General features: G+C 34.9%; 1 protein-coding gene and 1 pseudogene across 2 annotated transcripts; one reads left to right on the top strand and one right to left on the bottom strand.

Annotated features, from left to right (window-relative positions):
- Positions 1-5,177: 5,177 nt before the first annotated feature.
- LOC143538505 (protein FAR1-RELATED SEQUENCE 5-like) lies at positions 5,178-7,595 on the bottom strand (annotated as a pseudogene).
- Positions 7,596-18,677: 11,082 nt separating this feature from the next.
- Positions 18,678-23,316, top strand: LOC143538490 (putative serine/threonine-protein kinase At1g54610). Of its 2 annotated transcripts, none has more exons than XM_077032045.1 (7): positions 18,678-19,399; positions 19,537-19,821; positions 20,231-20,548; positions 20,621-20,842; positions 20,922-21,016; positions 22,776-22,878; positions 22,973-23,316. In XM_077032045.1, exons 1-7 carry the CDS (start codon positions 19,013-19,015, stop codon positions 23,282-23,284), a joined length of 1,722 nt encoding a protein of 573 aa, XP_076888160.1. In that variant the 5' UTR covers positions 18,678-19,012; the 3' UTR covers positions 23,285-23,316. The 2 variants fall into 2 exon arrangements, with proteins under 2 accessions (XP_076888160.1, XP_076888159.1); XM_077032044.1 differs by having other exon boundaries at positions 18,685-19,399; positions 22,770-22,878.
- Positions 23,317-23,531: the final 215 nt, after the last annotated feature.

Below are 23,531 nucleotides of genomic sequence, written 5' to 3'. Positions count from 1 at the left end.
TTAGAAACAATTAAAAAAAACATGGTGTTTCTTAACTTTATCTTTCCTGATGTGAGTATTAGGGGTTGTTTTGTCAATTTATTCTATTGTTAAACGAACCGTCATTTTTTTAAATTGACGTATAGGTAGAGAAAGCAGCTATGATTCTGGCTAAAATATAGAGTTTTGAAAAAAAGCTTATCACTTTATCATTAATAACCTCTTGGAAAGCTTTATCGGTGCAAAGTGAATGACATTTTTCTTCAATATAGTTTTTGAAGGATAAACAAAGTAATAATAAAAAGGTATGTAATTGAAACCAACACTTATTGAAGGTTCTAAATTGAATGTCGTATACTGATTGATTTTGTTTTGCGATCGAGATGTTTAGGATGGGTGAGGAGATCGAGAAGTCTAAAAAGCGTGATATGGCGATGTGCAAAGGTGTGTTTAAGTTAACTTTTAATATTATATGAAACCCCCAATTTACACGTAAACCCTCGATTCTATTTGAGTTAAAAATAGTTTGTTGTAAACAATATATTGATAAAAATAGTGTTAACAAATGTCAGTATTGTTTAGAAGAAAGTTGTTTACATCTAACTGGAACATGTTTTAAAAACCTTAGTTGGTTGACTTAGTTATGTTAATATTGTGTGTTTTCTAATAATGATCTTAGTAGCCGACAAACTAAGGAGGAGCCCCCGTATTGCGTTGAATACAAATTTCAGTCAGTACACGAACACTTTGGAAACCGCGGTTGACTTGATTGTGGACTACAACGGATATGCAATACCTAAAAGAAGTAGAAAAGGTAAACATTATAATTTCCGTATTAATAATTATTCATTATTATGTAATTAATAATTTAGTTGCTATTGTTCAACAATCCAGGTGAAGGGGTTGAAAAGAAGCAAGTTAGTGTCAGAAAAGAAGGTAAACTGGTCGTTTTTAATAATTTTGAAAAATTATTGTTTTTAATTGTATTTGATGTTATGATATTTTAACATATATGTCAGCTAAGCTAAGTTTGGAAAACGTTGATGGTCATACTTTGAAGACACCAATTAAAAGTGTTTCACCAAATACGAGATTGGCTAATGATGGTTGTTTGTCAATTTTCAATAAGACACCTACACCAACGAAAGAAACGGAAGATTTCTTTAAAGGTAAATTATATATCAGTATGTAGATATTATTGAAGTTGGAATGTTAATTGTAATAATTTTGATGGTTATGTTTATTTGTTCAGCTCTACGACCGAACACTGATTCGGACGATGATTTTGTATCACCGCCAAATAAGCGGTTGAAAACAGCAACATCGGCTGCTGTTCAACCTGTATTTTTTCAGTATGATGGTACTAAAATACGACCGAGGATTAAAACCTTTAAATTTTTGAATTTCATTAGAAAACTCAATGAAAATCAAAGAAAGCTTGTTAAAGAGATCGGGTTTGGCACAATACTTGAACTTAAGATAGACCAGATACCAACAAGTCTCGGATACTGGTTGGTGAAGAACTATAACCATAAAACCAGTATCCTAGACATTGGGGTAGCTAAGATACATATAACACCACAACTGGTACATAAGTTGCTAGGAATCCCGATGGGTGATACTAATGTGAATGAGACGGTTAGAGCCCGTAGCTCGGATGAAGTAGTTAATGAATGGAATAGTCAGTTTAAGCAGACGAACCAAATGTTGAGGCCGTCAAGGTTTTTTTTGAATATTTGGGTAGGAAAACAACTAGTGATTGATTGTTTGTGCTGAACTTCTTGGTTGCATTTAACACTATGTTGGGAGGAGTAACCAGTAACAACTGTGTAAACCGAAAGTTCTTGACCTGTATTAATGCAACCGAAGAAATTAAGAATCTCAACTGGTGCAAATACATGATTACTCTGATGGAGCGATCAAAGAAAAGCTGGAATGAGGCTAAGGAATACAATGGACCAATGATGGTGCATGTGGTATGTAGAAAAAAACATTCTAGTTGTTTTTAAAAACCTGACTAGAATACATTGTTGTTTACATGCATTGTTATATAGTTAATAATTTTTTATGTTATTGTTTGTTGTAGCTGGCATTAGCGAATTGGGTAAATGATAAAGTTAAGGATTCAAACAAGTTGCCACATGCAATTACTCGTTTTACTTTTGACGATCTGGATAAATTGGAGGTTGATGAATCAAAAAGGATTAACTATAGGAAGTCCATCAAAGGAAAGCAGGTGAAGATAAATGATGACAAAACAATAATGAAGCAAGTTGTTGGTGAAAAGAATAAAAAACAACAACCGTTAAAAACGTGGTTCGACAGGGATGGTGTTAAATTTGATAAAAAAACAGCAACTAATTTCAGACATGTTAAAGACGAAAGAAGTTAATGTGGATCAAGATGTTATATGAGATATGGTTGTTCATTCAAAAGGGAAGGGGAACATAGGGATGTAGACGAAGATGTAACCGATTTTGGGGCATATAAAAGTTGTAAGCACTACTTAGGTGATAATCCAATAATCACTAACAAGGAGACTGGTGATGTGCCAACTGAAACAACCGTGCCGCCTATTGGAGAGAGTGGGTTTACACAATTTGAATGGGATACTCAACTGACTCAAACCGATGTTCAGGTACAACTACGTTTTTTAAATTTGATTACCATCTATGTTCATATATTTTGAATTATATGTTAGTATACGAGACGTAATAACAAAATTTTGGTGTAACATTTTTAGCTAGCAACGCATAATTTGCTCGAGCAAATACAGGAATTTGAGAACAAACTTAGTGATATTAACCTCAGCCATGAAGAAGCAAAGTACAAATACAAACACAGAGAAGAGATTGTTGAAGTTGAAAAACAATGGAAGTACGCGATTGGGAAGTATTTCATCGGTGAAAACAAGCAGACTGTTGGAGGGGAACGGGTGAATAATTTTGACACAAGCCCCGTGATTTTGACACAGAGAACAGCTGAAGGAATAGACGCTAAAGTTAAGAAATATATGGATTCCAAGTATAGGACGCCTGTGAAACAATCACTTGTGTTTAGCTTGCCAAAATTTGACCTCAGTCCAGCTAGTGATGTGCATTAGTCAAATGGTGTTGGTGACAAAATAGTGGCTGATTACAAGATATCCGGTGACCGTGTAGAGTGGGATGAGGACAACAATGTTGAAGAAAAAAGATCTGATCGTCCTGGAATATTTGCTGAAGCCATCTGTTCTCAGTATGTGCAGCGTGTTGTGCAATTGAAGAAGCCGATGTTAAAAGTTGAGAGTCTCGTGTCAGATATGATTTACGCAGCGTATGGTGAAACATTGTAATACAATTTTAATAAAAAAATTGTGTATTACGGTTTTATTGTTTTTAACAAACTTCTTGTGACAGGGATGTGGTGTTTAAAACTGCTGAAGGTATCGACGTGGGTAGTGTTGTAATGGAAACACTACGACCAGGTCTGTACGTACATATCATGGCAGCAAGTTCATGGGCTGAAATATTAAACAATGAGGAGAGCGTAAGACGAAATGGCACAACACACCGCTTATTTTGCTCTGGTGTAATGTTGGTAAGATACAATACCCCCGTGTTTACAAAAAAACTAAATTTAAAATTATATGTCACATATTAGTTAAATAAATGTATGAAACACAGTTCCCTAATCACTACACAATGGACGAAGCAACAAGGCTCAATCACTTTACATCAAACATGGTGTCGGTGCTGAAACAACAAGGTCTTCCAAATATAAAAGGAGTAGATTTGGTGTTCATACCAATTCTTTTACCCGGTTCATTCCCACTACTATGTTATGGTGTTTAACCTGAACACTGGGAAGATTGAATTGCTTGATAACATAAAGTGCGATGCAAGGTTTGAAAACCTATACGGCAACTGGCCTTTTGTAATGGTACGTGCGTTCAGGTTAATTATGAATATTAATATTTTTTTGAAAACTAGTGTTAATCATTAACTTGTGTTTGCTGTAGCGAGATACCTTTGCATCATACCTACATTCAGTTAAACATCCGGGGGCAGCCATGATTAAGGAGTTGAAGTTAGTAGTAGTCGATATGCCTTGGCGAACACAAAACAACTTTGTAGACTGTGGAGTTTTTGCAATGCGTCACATGGAAACGTACATGGGTGGCAGCATTAAAGAATGGGAAGCTTGTTGCAATCTTTCAAAAGAGTTTGATGAACAAGGGCGATATTGTAATAAGCAACAAATGGAGCTTAATGAGTTACGAAGAAAATACGTTGCAAAGATTTTGTTAAGTAACATCAATGGGGCAAAGCATGAGGTTCTTCGTCGTGCATTATTATTTGATGCTCTCCCTTTATTTGAAAAGGTGGGCTTGTATAACGACGCATTTGACAGGATAAATATTCGTTTGACAGAAGTCGACTAGCAAGAAGGTTTGGTTTTGTTTTGTTTTGTTTTGTTTTTCGTCATGAACAATATTGTGGTGTGCTTTTGGCGTGTTTGAAATAATGGATGTTTTGTTTTTAGACAGTTTGTGTAAATTGGTTTTTGGAATGAACAATATCTTTTTTTAGTGTTCTCTAGTTTTGTGAGTGACATATTTATACCATGTGTCTGCAAAACAATTCTTACAAAATTATTTATTTTCATTAAAAAACTAATGTGTGGCGCAATGTGTTGATATTAAATAAAATGTGTTAGACGGATACTTTTGTGATGCCGAGTAAATCAAGTGTAAATTATAGTATGGTATACCTTGTTTGAAACATGAAGGTTAGCCATTATATTAGTTTTTAAGTGTAAATCATCTTCATTGAAAATTTAATAATTTTGTGATGCCAGAGTAAATCGAGTGTAAATTATAGTATGATATATCTTGTGTAAATTGTTAGTATTGTTGTTAGTAAATTTGTTTTGAAAAAGTTGTGTGGTTAAAACTTATTATTTTAATTAAAGTTAGACATTATATTATGTTTTATGTTACCATTCAATGAAGATGGTGATACAACGAATTGGTAACAATTCATTGTATGAAAACTCACAAATATGTATAAAAACATTAATGTATAAAAAAAACTCAAAAATATGAGGATTCAACTAGTAAAAAGTAACGAATAATAATCAAAACAGATAAAAAATCATGCTAAGTATCTTATTTCTACGCTAATAAATATGGAAAAACAAACAATAAAAATTGATTACTATTCTTCACTTTGTGGAGGCTTAGGACGTTTAGACGGAGCATCTTTAGGGTGAAAAGTGTAATGATTACATGAATCGTGGCCAGTCTCACCACAAATTTTGCAGTGATTACGTGGTGTCCCAACTTGGCTGATCGCTTTCTCGCGTTGTGATCTTATCCGATTGTGAACGCCACAACCTTTGTTCCTTATATCCGTAGGAACACGAATATTAGCATGCGTTGGTTGACTGGTGTTAAGCATGTCAGCAAACATGTCTTTGTTGCTTGGTGGTGGGGCAATAATATGTATCTCATCAACTTTAGCTTTATAATTGTTAATATACTCAGCATAATGGCTTAACTTCTCCATGTCACCAACCAATTGATTTATAACATGGTCATGCGCCTTGTTCATCTGCCGAACAACGGAGTAGACGTCGTTATTACCAGCAACATCGCCATTATTATAAGAAGGAGCATGTAACGGACTATTAGCAACAACATCTTTTGTCCACCTCCTGAGTATGTATTGCCGAGGAAAAACACTTACCTCTCCCATTCTAAGCACATAAAAAATATGTCGACATAACAGACCAAATTGTTCAAACCTTTTGCAACTACAATAAACGGTTAAGTCTTCTTTGCGAAGCATAACCTGAATGTATGCAAAACCGTATGTCACAAGTTATATATGCATAGGAAAAATACATTACAAAAAATATATTTATTTCAAACCATACCTCCCATGTTGATGATGGGTAGAATTCCATGTCCTTGATAAAAAACTTTATAAAATCACCAATAGGGTGATAACTCCTACACTGACATTTGTGAATAGCAGTATCAATTTCTAGCTGGACATCAAAGAAAATGTTTCTGGTGTAAATATCTACAGCCTGCTTCTCTAAGGGGAATTTACTCCATGTTGCTGGAGCTTTGTACCTACTGTCATGATCATTTCTCCTATGCTCGTGTCGTTGATGTTCAATTGCAGAATCAAAGTGAGCAAGAAACTCTACCAGAGTACAACGCGGGTTGAAAAACTTACCAAAGAAATGGTTCTCACTTTCATACCGTACGCATCAGCCCGGACATTTCTTCCTCTCGATAGAATGCCGGAATCCATGAGCTTCTAAGTTGAAAAATATCGGTCAACCATTCATGTTCGGTTAGATGAAAATCATGGATTATACGGGCCCACTCTTGTTCAAAATGATCAGGGGTAATCTGATCTGTCCAAACTATATCACACAACCGTTCTTTGAATCGGTTTCTTTGCATAGCTTTGATCCAACCTGAAGTTAACATTATATAATAATGAAAAACTATGAATAAAAAAAAGATACAATGAAAGCTAATTTGTTTATTGTTAAAAAAAATGTATATACCTTTCCTGAAAGCTTATCCATTATGTGCCACATGCACAATCTGTGCCTAGTGTCAGGACAAACTTCTTCAATCGCCCTCTTCATCGCAGGGTCCTGATCAGTGACAAAAACTTTAGGTGCGTACCCAAATGCATCTTTAAAACACTTCAAAAACCAGGTGTATGTTTCCGCTGTTTCGTTGCCAAGCAGAGCGGCACCAAGGGTAACGTTACAATTATGGTTGTTAATGCCGGTAAAGGGTACAAACACCATTTTGTATCTGAAAAATGATATGTAGTTATATTATGAGACTATCTAAACTTTGAATTATTGGTAAGTAAAGAAAAATGCATATATTATTTACTTGTTGTGTCAGTACGTGGCATCAAAGGATACAACATCTCCAAATGTGTAGAAATTCCTCTTAGAGTATTCATCCGCCCAAAATAACCCCTTCAAAACACCATCCAGAGTAGTAGAATATTCACACGAAAAATTTGGCAGAAACTCTTTTTTCCTCATTAGTCGTTGAACCACCATTTCTGCATCATACTCACTAATATAGAGATTTTGGTCTCTCTTAAAGTTTTTGCAATCACCCTTTGTTGCGCCCATATGGTCGAACCCATCAAAAATAGTCCTCATTATATTGAACGCTCTAACCGGTCAAATATTAATGTTAGACAAATCACTCAAAAATGTTTTCTTGGTAAACGACAGATTTCGAGCTGCACTAATAAAGTGTATATCATCCTCGGCAACAAAAGGTGGTTGTGTGCCTCTACAAAATTATATACTAGATATTTACCCTCAACCGTTAACTCTAACCTAATCCGTGCTTCACATCCGGTACGTTGTGAAGGTTTCCTCCTCTTTTGTTTGGTTTGGTGTTCTTCATCTAACGTATCAACTTCCTTAACCGTCTTTTGACCTTCTTTTGAGCACACAAAATACTTACCCTGAATGATACCTCGAGACTTCCACTGAGTTGCTTTCCTTATTGAAAAACCACAAGCTAGAGCATATCTTTTGTAGAATGATTTTGCAGACTCTAGGTTGTCAAAAATCATACCCTCAACAGGTTTAATTGATGCACCACATTTTTTTCCAGATATTGGAGAAATATGTTCAATGCCAATTGGTTGGTATGCAATACCATCTGTAAAACACATATACTAGTTTAGCATACACAACTTAATTAAGATTACAAAAGAGTAATATATTAACATAAACATCAGTAGTTTAACTTTGATGGAATTCCATATCAAACTATAACATGGAAAATCACATTATTATATCAAGTAAAAAGTAACAAACCACAAATGCAATTGCCACTGAAGTTCATTAAAATATAACACGCTATATCATGCTAACATTTGTTTCCATTTAATCTTTGATTTTGTTTAATACGTAAAAGTAATGAACAATGACATGATGTTAATTAAATGGAAATAATAACCCTTGAACAAAGTCAAAATATTTAATGGAAAACACCACTTCTGTATACGTAAGACTTTAATTGGAATTACAAAAGCTACTTTGTATTCCATCGAAACATAATTGGTTATAAATCATATAATCAACAACAATCATAAACATTAAATAACATATTTACCTTTTTCACTATCCATCATCGAATTCATGTTTCTTTAGGGTTTTGACAGCATAATCATGTAACAAGAGTGGAGAGAAGGGTTGACAGTTACAAGGTCGTCTACTAATCCCATAAAAGTAGGAATAAAGCCGGTTTTGTTATTTTTTAATTATAATTTAAAGGATTGTTCAATTACCTAACTACCCTTTATTGTAAATTCAAAGCAATACCATGTGTCAATACTCTATTGGCTCTTACCATTCTTACAAAACTATTTATTTTTATTTAAACCCTATTCTTATAACCTAAACATATAACTAAATATTATAACCTAAACATATAACTAAAGTAATTTGTGTCATAAGTAGAGTAATTATATTATAGAGTAATTTTTAATTTCAAATAGCGTGATTTTTTTGCAAACAAAACAATTTTCAATTTCAAGTAGAGTAATTTTATATTAAAAGTAGAGTAATTTTCAACTTCAAGTAGTTTAATTTTCAATCTCAAGCAATGTAATTTTATATTACATGTAAAGTAATAAACAATTTATAAGTAGAGTAATTTGTGAAACAGAAGTTTCTATTAGTGGTTCGTTCATCAATTCTAGATTAGTTAATGGTAATTTTTTTGATTTCATAATTACTCTAGTTATATATATATATAATTACTCTAGCATAGTAATTATCCTATCTTACTCTACACCTGAACATTATTTAAAAATCCAAAAAACTTCAGAATCTTTAATTTTGAACTAACAGAGTGTTTCAAAGGTTTCAGATAATAACATGTGTTTTCAGTAATTACTCTATTAAACAACAACTTGCTGATTTGTTAATAGCATATGTCTAGAAAACTGGTGGATTTAATTGTCTAAAAGTGAGTTTCTTGAATGAAATTGGAGGTTTAGATCGATTATGGAGAAGCTGGATGTGATTGAAATGAATGAAAAAGTGATTTATGTGAGAGATGGTGTTTTCTTGATATTTACAATAATGCCACCGTGAATTCTTTGGGATTTCTTTGATTCGCATAATTAGTACCAAAATTCTATTTGTATGTTAACTTTCCCCCCCCCCTCTCTCTCTATATATATATGTAGGGTAAGGTTAAAATGAAAACCCACTTGAGTTGTGAAAACCCGCGAAAACCCTATGTAATATCGTTTTTTTTTGTTTCATGTAATATATGTTGTAACATTTAATACAAAACATCGAAACATAAAAAAAAATGTTTTGCTATTTTTTAACATTTTTTTACTAATTTTTATATATGTTTTTAGGAGAGAGAAAAAGTTATATTTATATTTACATTTTTTATTCACTTTAATTGTGAACCACAAGATTTAAACATTAATTAAAAACATATGGTTGAGAATGGGTTTCTAGAGTTTTCACAACTCAAATGGGTTTTCATTTTATACTTAGCCTATATATATATATATATATATATATATATATATATATATATATATATATATATATATATATATATGAGGCAAAAGCAATTCGCATGTGGTTATCATAATTACAATATTAAATTTAAATGCAACAAGTAGATTCCATGTTGGTGCATAGTGTCAGTATTTCATAGTCTAGTGTCTGTAATCGAGTCTGTAATGTTAATTGTGTTTTGTTTATGTTTAAGCGAAGTTACTGACAAGTTCGCTTATCAGGCGAACTTGTTAGTCAAGCGAAGTTAGCAACAACTTCGCCTGAACATATCAGGCGAAGTTGTCGTGTATATATACCTAGGTTACGGCTTAGGTTAAAAGGTTAATCTAGTTCGTTCAGTTCGTGAATTGTAAGTCGTCAGACGTGTATTCAAGAGTTCTCTGTAATCAGTGATATTACATCACGTGTTTCGGTTATTATATAACGTGTGTTCGTTTATTCGTATCGTGTGTTTGTTTGATTCGTGTTCTACGCTCGTAACGACCTACGCAGGGATTCCGCACCTGTGTAGATCGAGATATCCTGTGCAGATCCATCCAGGGAACCTACTTCCCTACATTCCATTCAAATTGGTATAAACCAAATTACTAGGATATTTACAATAATATAAATATATGGATCTGTTTCACTTTGCAATATTATAAATAACCGATCACATGAACTAAACTTTCTAGTTTCTCATTTGGTCACTTTTCTTGATGCACCTCCGGCCCGCCAATGCAAATTCAAGACTCCATCTTGAGTCGTGATCCCCAAACTCTCTTGATGCCATCGCACTTGCCGCTAATCTCACCAAGAACCACGACCTCGATGCTAAAAACCATGGAAATAGCTAAGACCAAACCCGTTGAGGAGGTCAAAGCCGAATCTACTTCAAACCTCAACAACCACAACCATAACCACACCAAGAAACGCAAGAACGATGCCTTAACCAAGTCAAACCTCAACTTGTAACCCTCAAACTCAACCCAACAATAAGCCTTACATCGGACCGTACCCTTTGTGTAGTACCTACAAGTCTCATCATCCAACTATCTTACCACGCCGACAATAATCTAATTTCAGTCATTATGACCAAATTATCACCCCATGTCGTGAACCCATACGAACCCAACTCAACCCATCTATTACTCAAACCATTGCTCCACCTTTTACTCAACCCTTTACCCGATCATTCTCGACATATCGAGCTTGCTACAATTGTGGTGATCCAAGTCATCTTCGTAATATATGCCCTAGACTTATATACATGAATGAAGCTCAAGTCCATTAAAAAATCAAGTTAACCCAAGCCAAACCCATCAAACCCAAGAACCGCAAGACAAATCCATCAAGCCCATTTCAATCAAACCTCATCCATGCAACCCATTCAATCCCAACCTATTCAAGCTATTTAAACCTAACCAAGCCTGTTGATCGCCTTCATAAATATCAAACCCTCCCAGGCCAAATGTTCCAAGTCAACCACAACTATGGATTCAAGTTACCCGAGACCCTCATAGATCTCAACTTTTTCCTTTTCATTTTCTCTTTCGGTTTAAACAACTTGTGATGACTTCTTAGCTATTCATTTTTTGAAGTGCTTATGCTTAACTCAAATTCTTAAGACTGTTTATCTCAAGTTTAATATTCTGTCGTTATTTTCATGCACTAACTCTCACCCCTCGCACATTTTATTTTGTTTAACTATGTAAGGACCCTTTATTAATTCATAACCATCCTCATTATTCTCCAATTCATGCGTAAATTTATTACTCAATCTAGCAGCCTATGACCGGTTATCACGAGCATTTATTGCTTATTAAAACCAGGGGCTATGGACGTGTTTATGATCATAGCTAATTAAAAAAAAGCCGTATGTATAAATTTTATCTCAATTGCGTTACGTCATAACTTTCTCAACTATCCAAACTCAGTTCGTCTAAAATTGCATGTAATCTTGTTTGAATTTGCATTCTTGATCCCTAAGGATTTCAATATAATTTCTTAAACTTTCACATGTTTATTCTCTTTTCATGATTGTTTGTTGTTTTTTGTAACAACGTTCTTTTACTTTGAATTGGAAAGTTCGTTTATTTGTTGATAATGTTCATATATTTATGACGATATTTTGGTTTTCTATTTATTTATTGAGTTCACTAAAGTATATCGTTTAGTTACTTTTCCATAAAGATATATTTTTAATAATTGATAACTTATGTTTTTATAACCCACATAATGGGACGGATTATGTGAACCATCCGACGATAAAGGTAATTAAGGGTTGGTACGTAATTATCCAAGGGACGGATATGACACAAAAGCTATACAACGCTTCTAATAACTAAATAATACTATTAAAAATAAAAGAAGATATAAAAAACAAGACTAGGAATAAATATAACGAAAGTTCTGTTAGTAATTTGGGGTTTAATTATAGAGTGTAGAAAATATAATTTTTAGTTTAACATAAAGGTTGGTTGTTAAAGAATAATATTTAATTATTGTATTTGATCCAAATTAATTAATATGCTCAGTTCGTCTAGATTAAATGAGCCGGTACAAGAAAACAAACAAAAATTAGTTTAAACGAGTTTAAGCGAATGTTTGGTTCGTGTTTGGCCCGAATGTGGATATGAGATTTGATTCGGTTCCGACATGACCAAAATATAAGAAATTAAACTCATAGAAAAATTAGAACTTAAGAGAGTCCGAATATTATATTATAAACCATAAACAAGTAAAACAAACTTTAATTCAATTGAATGTGAAAATCCTTCAATCCATCAAAATTGGATGAATGCTTTTGATCCAAAGATGAGATAAAACAAAAACATAATCAAACTTACCCGGAAAATAAATGAAAAGTTAAAAGAACACAAAATTGTTGACTTTTAGAAGTCAAAGTAACGAAGAACACTTAATCTTGAGCACCAAATATGTAACTGAAAGTGAATTGAGATGGTGTGATTTTAGAGAAGATATTTAAGGTCGTTTATATAAGTTTAATTAAACTTTGGGAACAATAAATCATCTTGCAAATTAAGGTTTATGTGTAAATTTAGAATGAAATCAAGGAATAAACGAATTGGAGGCTAAACTTGAGAAATAAGCTAGTGTTTTAGCACAGCAATGATGTCTAGATACATAAGAATCGTTCAAATGAAAAGATTCACGAAATTGGGTTGCCAAACAATCAAAACGCACACTCAAAATAACATTCGCGAATTTGGTGTTGCGTTGCGTACCGCGATGAGCTTGGGGAAGTCTGGTGGCGTAGCGCGAACATACAAGAAATTAGGAACCCTAGATCACGTCACGTATCGCAACGCCCAATGGCTTAGGCTATCGCATAGCACGACGGACTAGTTTTCACCAAAAGTTTAGTTTTTGGGACTTTTGACCCTTGGACTTTGATTGAATGAATTATAGTATAAAAACACATGAAATGAAGTTCATATCGAGTCCGTAACATTATATCAACATAAATTACAAATTCTCGTCATAAATGATCATAAATAATCAAAATAAAAAACCCCAAAAATTTTTAACGGGTTGAGTTTTCGGGTTCGAGAATTAACTGATGTCACAACTAGTCACTTTCATTAGCCACTTACTTTATTGGTCATGTTCTGAGTATTTTCTAACGTGATAACATTGGTGTTTTCTTTTAGGGTTGTAACAATGGCTGGTGTAAAACATGAAGATGGTCACATTAGACGTCGTGGCAGGCCACATGTCAACCGAAGGCCTATCGCAGAAGTGCATGACAGCACAATAAATGAAAGCAACAATACCTTGTTTACCAAGAATCAAAAGAAAGAGCTCGACCTAGAACCCGTTGTAATAAATGCAATTGTTAATGAGGTTGCGTAGGTGCCACACTTGACAATGGGTGCAATCCTCTCCAAGGCTATGAAGGATGCAAAGAAAGATACTAATGGTGGTACCTCAAAGTGACTCCGAAGAAGAGGAGAAAGCACTTGATTTTACTCGTGGTCTAGCTATAAGAACTTTAAGGGCTGTAATCCATTTTCTCTTGATAAGATGAACGATTCAATCACCACTCTTTATGGGATAGCTGAGATGGAAGATGTGAGAGAAGTAATAGAATATCGTGCCAATTAAGCTGTGAACTATGTTGTCCAATCTTTTAAAGGTATAAAACATACTGTTCTGGTGGGAAACAATCAATATCCAAGTCAAGCCAAACAACTATGGCTCTGAAGCAAGATGGTCTAAAACTATTTGTCTCTAAGAAATTTCAATTGAAATAATTGAAATCGCTCACTTGACTACTAACACATAGGTGTGAAACAATTGAAATTGCTCACTTGATTTATAAATGAATCTATATTATTAGTTCATTCTAAAACCTCATGGCCAATCATTGTACTTTATATAAAAGGAGAAGACATACCATGCCAAACACTATAGTTCTTGTTTGGGATTTGTTGAAGAGGCAGCTGACCAACTAGTGAATGCCACATGGTATCCACTAACATTATCTTTTTTCCTAGCTAGGGATTTGATATATATGCTCTAGCAAAGATATGTTCAATCAAAAATGTGTTTGATGCGGTGGTAAGGCTATTGGGCTGCAACTAGGGGTGTTCATGGTTATGTTTTGACAGTTTTTAAGTGAAATAGTGAGCCAAACCGTTACTAGCCAACGGTTTCTAATGATTGAAAGTCAAAACCGAATTGTTGAAATGTAAAACTGAACTAAACTGAACTATTACTAACGGTTTGGTTCTGTTGTTTTCACGGTTTAGGCATTTTCAAACCTTACTATAAAATGCAGAAAATATAACATAAAAAATGTGTTATTGTCCTCTTCAATGCATTCTTTGATGAGACAACTTCCATAGAACCAAACATAGATCTATAAGATAGGCTGAACAAAACAATTTACAGAGTCTGCTATGATTGATAAAAAGAAGGGGTTCAAGTCAATTGATACACCTATGGTTGAGGGCTTGATATATATGCATGATGTTAAAGTCACACACTCACACAAATCATATAAAAATATTGTCATCAGCCTATATACAGTTATATGGAAGATTGAAATCACTTAGTCCAAAATATATGTGTGTGCATGTTATATATGAAAATTAATTTATATAGGCTAATCTGATGGTCTGGTTCGGTTTTATACGGCTAGTTTTAGGCATAAATCATAAATCACACAGTTATGTTTTGAAATTTTCAAAACCAACTGAAAACTAAAAAAAACCGATTGTGAAACCAACTGATAACCAGTTTGGGCGGTTTTAAACTAAATTGTGAACTTTCCCAACTACAGCTAGTGGGATGCGGATTCAAACCTTGGGGGTAGATGGTTTTAAGGGTTTCCACCCAAAAAAGATAGAAAAGTAAATTGAGATGGTTTGGACATGTGAAGAAGAGACAGGTAACGACGCAGGTTAGAGCAGTGGAAACTCTCAATATACAGGGGAGTAGGAGTAGATGCGGACCCAGATTGAGTTGAGAGGAATGAGTTATGAAGAATTTGCTAATTGCATCTCTCATACGACAAGGTCCATGATAGGAGTTCGTAGAGATGTAGGATTAAGGTTATGGACTTTAATTTTAGGGTACAACACTTTTGTGTCTTAGCTTTTTATCTTAGGGGCTTAGATTTTCCTACATCTTAGGTAGACTTTGCATGTGATTGTTTTCATGTTTTATGTCTATTTGCGTTCTATGATTTAATATAGATTTGTATTTTCAATCACTTTTTTACAAGTTGTTTTGTTATTGGTACATGCATCATGTATGCTTGTATGTTGTTTGCTTTGGAGTCTCTCTCTTAAAGTCGTCTCTTTATCCCATGGATAGAGGTAAAGTTTTCGTAAATCACACATTTCCTAGACCCTACCAATAACTTTTGCTATTAGTGGGATCTACTCAATATGTTTGTCCTTATATTTTTAAAAGATAAGAGTTGCTCAAATAACATCTCAAACTTCAATCTAATTTACACTGTTATTCCTGAACTTTAATAAAGTTACCATATAGTCCATAAACTTTAACAAATCTACTTTTTTTTCTTGAGGTATTTTTGAAGTTCTTTTCGGCGTTTCTTTTATTTTAATTTGTTTCCTTTGTAAACTGTACCATCATGTACTTACGCATCTACATCCGAAACCCATAATAGAAAAAAAAAAACACACGTTAAACACACCTACAACGCTACACGCCGGGGCATTTGCTAGTTTAATTTGTTTTGGGTTGATTAAGTTGTAAGCCCGTTTGAGCCAGGTCCATTTGTTACGGATTGCAGGGGGTGTTTGGGCCATGGGCCAAACATACTATGGATGATACTTATCTCCATGTTTATAGGGATGACGATTATGAGCAGTTATCAATAACTGCTTTTAGGATAAGGATTCAATTTGAAATGGTGCATCCCTTCCTTGCAACCCTTCAACATCTATATAAGGATGCTAGAATCAGATTGTAAACGTTGTAATTCCTGGAGGAGGCATACCTAAAGGCGAAATTCCCGGAGGAAGAATACCCGGAGGCAAAGTATCCAGAGGCAAAATATTCGGAGGACGAAATTGAAGACCTGGATGGTGAAAGCACATGAAGATTTAAAGATTAAAGGACTAATGAATTTGGGGGAGAATGTGACCCGTAATTCATTAGTTGGGCTGATGTCTAGTTCGTTTAATAGTCTTTCATTTATTTAGTAATTGTGAACATTTGTTTTGGATTAATTAAGTTGTAAAGCTCGTTTAGGCCTGGTCCATTTGTTATGGATTACAAGGGGTGTTTGGGTCATGGTCCAAAAATATTATGGATGATACTTATCTCCATGTTTATAGGGATGATGGTTATGAGAAGTTATCAATAACCGTTTTTAGGATAAGGTTTCAATTTGAAATTATGCATCTCTTTCTTGCAACCCTTCAACATCTATATAAGGATGTTAGACTAAGATTGTTAACTATGTAATCACTTTGACAATTTTCAATTCCATTAGAGTTCACATTCACATATTTGTGTTATTGTTATTTTATTTATGGTGATTATCAACACGGTGTCCAAGAATTATGTATATGATCAGAAACCAAACGATTCGGATGGGGCTAACAGTGGTATCAGAGCCATGTGGTTCTATGATCGGGATGATAATACGTATATAACGGTTGAAGAATATTGTACAAAAAATGCAACATAATCGAAAGGTTCATGTTTCCACAGGCCGAGAGGGCCGGAACCGATGAGAGTGAGCCCGAGTAGTGTGTATGAACTGGGAGGGTTTGACTCGGAAGGAAGAGGGCCTAGATTTAACAAACCAGGAGGGTTTGAGAGTGGTTGCAAGAGTTTGATGAATGAATGTTCCTGAGAGATGGTTGTCGCGAGAAAGAGCAAGGCGAAGGTTGATGCCGCTGAAGATTGGCCGTTGAAATGTGAAGAGAAAGTGCCATTAAATGATACGTTAGAGAAGGAATGTAGGTCTGATCGGTTCGAGAAAGTAAAAGCAAGTGGTAGTGAAAAAAACCAGCAGGAAGACCGAGGAAGGCCGGACCTGTATACGTCCGATGTAAAGTGAAAAGGCCAGATCATGGACACTGGTGAAGGGTTTAAGATCAGTTGGAAGGCCCAGAAATTATGAAGCGAAGTGTTTTCATTGTCAAGAAGTGGGTCATATTGCAATCTTTTGCCCAAGTAAGTATATTGATTCTATCCCAAAACCCAAAAGTTTTGGTTACACCGTGATAGGAGCCAATGGTGGTGAGTGGAACAATGTTTGGCATATTATATCACACCACTAGGAATAAGAAAACTTTTGGAAATTTTAAAAGAAGTTTCGGTGTTACGGTTGCTGAGGAAACAAAGAGATTTGTTTTTGTTCATGGTGGGGGGTACTATAAAAGTTCCAGTTTAGGGTAAATCAAGGAAGGTTACATGTGTTAGTTATATTCCGAGTCAAGATAAGAATGTCCTGAGCATGAAACAATTGGAGAGTCAAGGAATTGAAACCCATGTAATGGGAGATGCTTGTTCGTCAAGGGGCATGCTTGATCGATATCATAAAGGTATGGATTTATATGGCAAGAAAACCGAGAAAGAAGCAGAGGAGGAATACTTGTATGAATATCATGGCCATGGAAATAAAGGTAAGAAAGTGGTAGAAGAAAGCATGGCAGATTTGGATAATAAGGAATACGAAAGACTGGTGAAAGAAAGTTATAAGACAAGGCATAACGGGATTAAAGTTGAACCCATGGATTATACACCGAAAGATGAAGGCCCAAGTCGAAAAGAGCCCAGATGGAAGAATGTTGGGGCTGTTCAAGTTGACAAGGTCAAGGAATAATTCCCGGAGGAAGAATACCTGGAGGAAGAATTCCCGGAGGAGGCATACCCGGAGGCGAAATTCTCGGAGAAAGAATACCCGGAGGCAAAGTATCCAGAGGCAGAATACCCAGAGGAAGAAGATGAAGACCTGGATGGTGAAAGCACATGAAATTAATGATTGAAGGACTAATGAATTAGGGGGGAGAATGTGACCCGTAATTCATTAGTTGGGCCGGTGCCTAGTTCGTTTAATAGTCTTTCGTTGTTTTGGATTGATTAAGTTGTATGCCCGTTTGGGCCTGGTCCATTTATTATGGATTAAAAGGGGTATTTGAGCCATGGGCCAAACATATTATGGATGATACTTATCTCCATGTTTATAGGGCATTTGTTAAGGATTGCAAAGAGTGTTTGGGCCATGGGCCAAACATATTATGGATGATACTTATCTCCATGTTTATAGGGATGACGGTTATGAGAAGTTATCAATAACCGTTTTTAGGATAAGGTTTCAATTTGAAACGTCACATCCCTTCCTTGCAACCCTTCAACATCAATTTAAGAATATTAGACTTAGATTGTAAACGTTGTAATCACTTTGACAGTTTTCAATTCCATTAGAGTTCACATTCACATATTTGTTATTGTTATTTTGTTTATGGTGAACATCAACATGGTGTCCAAGAATTATGTATATGATCAGAAACCAAACGATCCGGATGGGGCTAACAAAACACACCTATGGCGCTACACGCCGGGGCATCTGCTAGTTTAAATAAACAACCAAAATGTATAAAAATAAGAAATTATGTAAATGAATATTTTATTCAAAATATCATAATAATAAAAAAGTTTAGAATTTAAAAGCATGCTTGTCCTTTGCAATGGCATGCATTTTTATATATAAAGAATTGAGGTGGTGACTGGTGAGTATCTCAATTCCTGAAATGGTTTTTGGGAAGATGACAACTTTCCATGCCCGCCAAATCCAAAATATAATTTGTTCCCTATCATTCATACCCTCCCCTCGTAATCACAGCCTTAATTCCAATCCCGATTCCATTTCTCGTCTTTTTCCTCCTCAGCCGGCCTATCCATCTTCCAATTATACAAACTAGATCAAGAATAACCGAAAACCCCACGTATGGGTTGTGTTCAGGGAAAGCCGTCACCAGCTTATAGCCGCCAGCACTCTCGTAGCACTAGTGTCCATAAGTTAAAGGTTGATAATGGGTATGTTACAAGTGGAAACAGTGGAAAACTTAATGTTGCACAGAAAGTTTATGATGAGGTTCCTGGGAAGGAGAACAGTGTGAAGAAAGGTGATCAGGTGAGTGGTGTTGATGATGCTAGTGATAAGAAGGCCGGTAGTGATGGATCTGGTGTGGTAATTCAGAAAGTTGGTAAAAAGATCGGTTCGGAATATGAGTTGGTTAACGGATGGCCTAAATGGCTTGTTGATAATATTCCAAGTGAAGTTTTGGCGCGTTTGGTTTCTAAAACGGCTGATTCGTACGATAAGCTTGCTAAGGTTAGTAATAATCTAATAATTCATCAATGATTGTATTTGTTATTTGTTTAAATATCTTGGTTCTTGATTGTAGTGGTATCATATAATTAGTGATGAATTTATACTTTTTGTTCTTTTATTTTGTTTATGCACTATAGATAGGCCATGGAACCTATAGCAATGTCTATAAGGCTCGGGATAGAGACACGGGCAAGATAGTGGCGTTAAAGAAAGTTCGGTTTGACACGTCAGTGGCCGAGAGTGTGAAGTTTATGGCAAGAGAGATTATTATTCTACAGAAACTAGACCATCCAAATATTATCAAGCTTGAAGGTCTTGCAACATCTAGAATGCAATATAGTCTTTATCTGGTCTTTGAGTACATGCAGTCTGATTTGACTAGGGTGATTTCTAGACCCGAAGGAAGACTCACTGAACCACAGGTCCACCCCTAACTATTATTTTCTTCACGGGTTGCAATTTCGATTTGTTTATTTATCAATAGTCGATTTGTACAAGATTTCGTTTTTAAAATGTGTAAACCGTAAAACTAAAAGTAGCTAAATGGGAAACGAGTCAAAGGGGTCAAAAGTCAAAAAAATAAAATCAAACCTTCGGTTTTTGTTTGGCTTTGGTCATTTACGTTTTCGGTTAGGGGTCGGTTTTTTCAATTTCATGCACACCAGCTTCACCCATTTGACACAGTTACCCATTTGGCCCATTGAGGAATAAATGCAATCCAAACCAACCAATTTTTGGTTAAACGGGTCAAATTGCCACCGGTAAACAACAATATTCACCCTTTTTTTTCAGTAACAAAAACGCCTGATTATTATGTGTTGTAAAAAACAGGTAAAGTGTTATATGCAGCAGCTACTGTCAGGTCTAGAACACTGTCACGAGAGAGGAATTCTACATCGCGACATAAAAGGATCCAACTTATTAATAGACCAAAACGGGATGCTAAAAATAGCCGATTTCGGGCTGGCAAACTATTACAACCCTAAACAAAAACGACCCCTAACAAGCCGTGTTGTGACCCTTTGGTATCGAGCCCCCGAGTTGCTTTTGGGCACTACAGACTATGGAGTCGGTATTGATCTTTGGAGCACCGGATGCCTCTTGGCTGAAATGTTTGTTGGCAGACCAGTCATGCCCGGACGAACCGAGGTTAGTTGGTTACCAACATTTTGAAAGGGTTAACCGAATTGGCATGTAAGTTGTAACTAACATTGTTTGCAGGTTGAACAACTTCACAAGATATTTAAGCTTTGTGGATCTCCAAATGAGGACTATTGGAAAACAATTAAGCCGCCGACAACTTTCAGACCGCCACAAAATTATCTTCCGAGTTTTCATGAAGCATTTGCAAATTTTCCGGTTTCTTCTATTGGTCTTTTAACCACATTGTTAGCTCTCGACCCGTTATCGCGTGGGACTTGTGGTTCTGCACTACAAAACAGTGTTAGTTAAATATTTGGTTAGTTGTTTTATGGATTGTTACGTGTGTGAATCCCGCTTATCTGCATGTTCTTGTTGACAGTTCTTCAGTTCAAGTCCGGTAGCGTGTGAGCTCTCGGGTTTGCCTGTAATGAATAAAGAGGAGGATGAGCCCATGCAATTCCATGATAGAAACAAGTATGTCATGAACTCACTCATTCTGTAAATAGAACAAAATTGATTGGTTTTCAATTTTGGAAACATAGGTGGTATTAGTTGTGCCATGTCATCAATGCAACAAGCAGGGTGTGAATTTTTTACACGGCACAAATCTAACACGAAATTCACGGGTTTGGGTTGAACCTGGCCACAGACACGTTTAGCTAATTGAGTAGTGTTCGTGTCAACCCTCTGAGTTCGTTTTGTTTAACACATTTATTTACCTTTATTTTATTTTATTATTTTTTTAAATGTGTTTTATGTACTAGAGTAAAACTATTTGGGTACTTTTATGCGAAAATTCTAAAGGTTAAAATAAGTTGGAATAGTTTAAGTATAATTGCTCCAAAAAAGCAAAAATAATATGTAAATTTGTAAGTTTTAAGCATTAATATGCAAAACAAGTTTTTAACAAAAATTCGGGTTAAGCTAGTCATGTTTATGTCAACCATGTGTGTTCACTTGCTGGTTTGTTTAACACATTTATTACTTTTTAGTTAAAATGTGTTTTTTTGTGCTAAATAAACTTTTTAGTTATTTAAAATGTGTTTTATGTGCTAAATTAAACTATTTAGGTCCTTTATCCTAAAATCTAAGGGCCTGTTCGTTTCAAGGATTTAGAAGGAATTCTAAGTAATGAGATTTTAAATCCCATGAATTGATATGTTCTTTCATTAAATGAAAGAATGGGAATAGAAACTAAATCCCATCAAATCCCATATTTCATGGGATTTTAAATCCCACCTATTTTGTAAGGATTGTTATGGAAAATGAAGGATTTTCTTATTAACAATAAAAACCCCTAAAAAAAAATTCAAAAAATTAATAAAAAAATCACAACTCAAAATATAAATAAAAAACGAAAAATGTAAAAAAACTAAAACGTTTCCGCCTTTACCCTCGTTCTAAAAAAGAAAAAAAAACCGAGAAATGAACCGAAACAGAAAGTCGACGAAAACGAAACACAAACCAAAACTGAACCGAATTGATGGAAACCGAAAAGATCGTTCGAAGCGAAACAAAAAAACTGAAACCGAACAGAAATGAAACTGAAAAAACCGACCACAATGAAACAAAAGGCTGAAACGAATCCGTAACCGACCAAAAACAAACAAAAGAAACCAAAACCCAACCCGCCCAGTGCTCCAAAACCGACCAAAAAGAAACAAAGGAAACCGAAACTCAACCCGCCCAGTGCGAAAACTCGTGTCAGCTCGAAACCAATTCCAATTCCAATACATATTAACCAACATAACACATGATAGGGATTCTCAAACATTCCATTCAATTCCAATTCCAATTCCTTTAAAAAAAGTTCGTGAAACGAATGCGTCCTAAAAGTTTGAAAATAAATTGGAAGAGTGCAACTATAATTGCTCCAACAAAATAAAAACAATATGTAAGTTATAATTTTAAAGTATTAATATGAAAAAATAGTTAAATAAATAATTTTCCGGGTTAAAGTGGTCATATTTTTGTCAACCTGCTGATACATGTGTATGTGTTGTATTTCGGGCTAATGTATGTGACAAGATATTTAGATTCGTGTCAGGTTTAACCAGTTAACCAGCTAAACGACCCCTTTAGCAGCCCAAGACAGCTAACCATGTTTGTTTTGACTTGCCTTTTCTGTGTGCACAACTCACTAGTCATCTCATCATTATTATTACTCATTATTATTATTAAACAGTTACCTGGTTTGTTGTATAACTGACTAGTAATTTTGTCATAGGAACAGAACCTTGAAACCTAAGCAAAAAAGGGGGAAATCCCAGAAAGGTCATACAAGAAATGTGTCTTTTAGTGAACTCACAACTGATAATTCTGGATCATCTAGAGAGGTAAGTAATTACATGTGATTACTTAGGCTTATACCGATAACAATACTTGCTACTTATGTTATCAATATGCTTTTTTTTTTCCTAATAAATGTAGCACGAGAAGCATGTTGACAAGAACTCGATAAGCCAAGAAACGGGTGAAAGGAAAAAGATACCCTCACCACCGTTTACTCTCGCCTTTGATTCAAATCCTCCAAACAACCGGTCTGCAATAACCGAAGCTCACCCGAATGCTTTAAAGAATATAAAGAATTTCCCTCTTTTACTCGCATCTATCACACAATCGGTTAACCATGCAGAAGATAACAGAAATGGGATCAATCGCCGGTCCATGTCGAATGTTGATTTTCGACATCTAGATATTGAGAAAATATCCAAACTCTTTGGATTAGATGATAAACATTAAGGACATTTGTTTTTATTTTTCTTGTTTTAATACATCGTACTTGTCTTTTTTGAATTTGTTTAATATGGTTATACTACAACACCGATAAATGGATAACGTGCTGACGATTGGCCGAGTTACAAGTTGTGCTTCTATGGCATTGGCATGAAATTATTTTTTTTTTAAAACGGCGATTTTAATACCCCATAACGTGGTAATACAAACTATGTCCAGAAATTGAATCTTGATAATACGAAATGACATAATT

The sequence above is a fragment of the Bidens hawaiensis genome, unplaced genomic scaffold (genome assembly GCF_021521415.1).
Source record: "Bidens hawaiensis isolate Kalapana, Puna unplaced genomic scaffold, B.hawaiensis_p1.1 tig00011635_1, whole genome shotgun sequence".
Taxonomy (NCBI): Eukaryota; Viridiplantae; Streptophyta; class Magnoliopsida; order Asterales; family Asteraceae; genus Bidens; species Bidens hawaiensis.
Note: the sequence above shows the minus strand (reverse complement) of the source record. Positions and strands in the feature narration are given on the sequence as shown.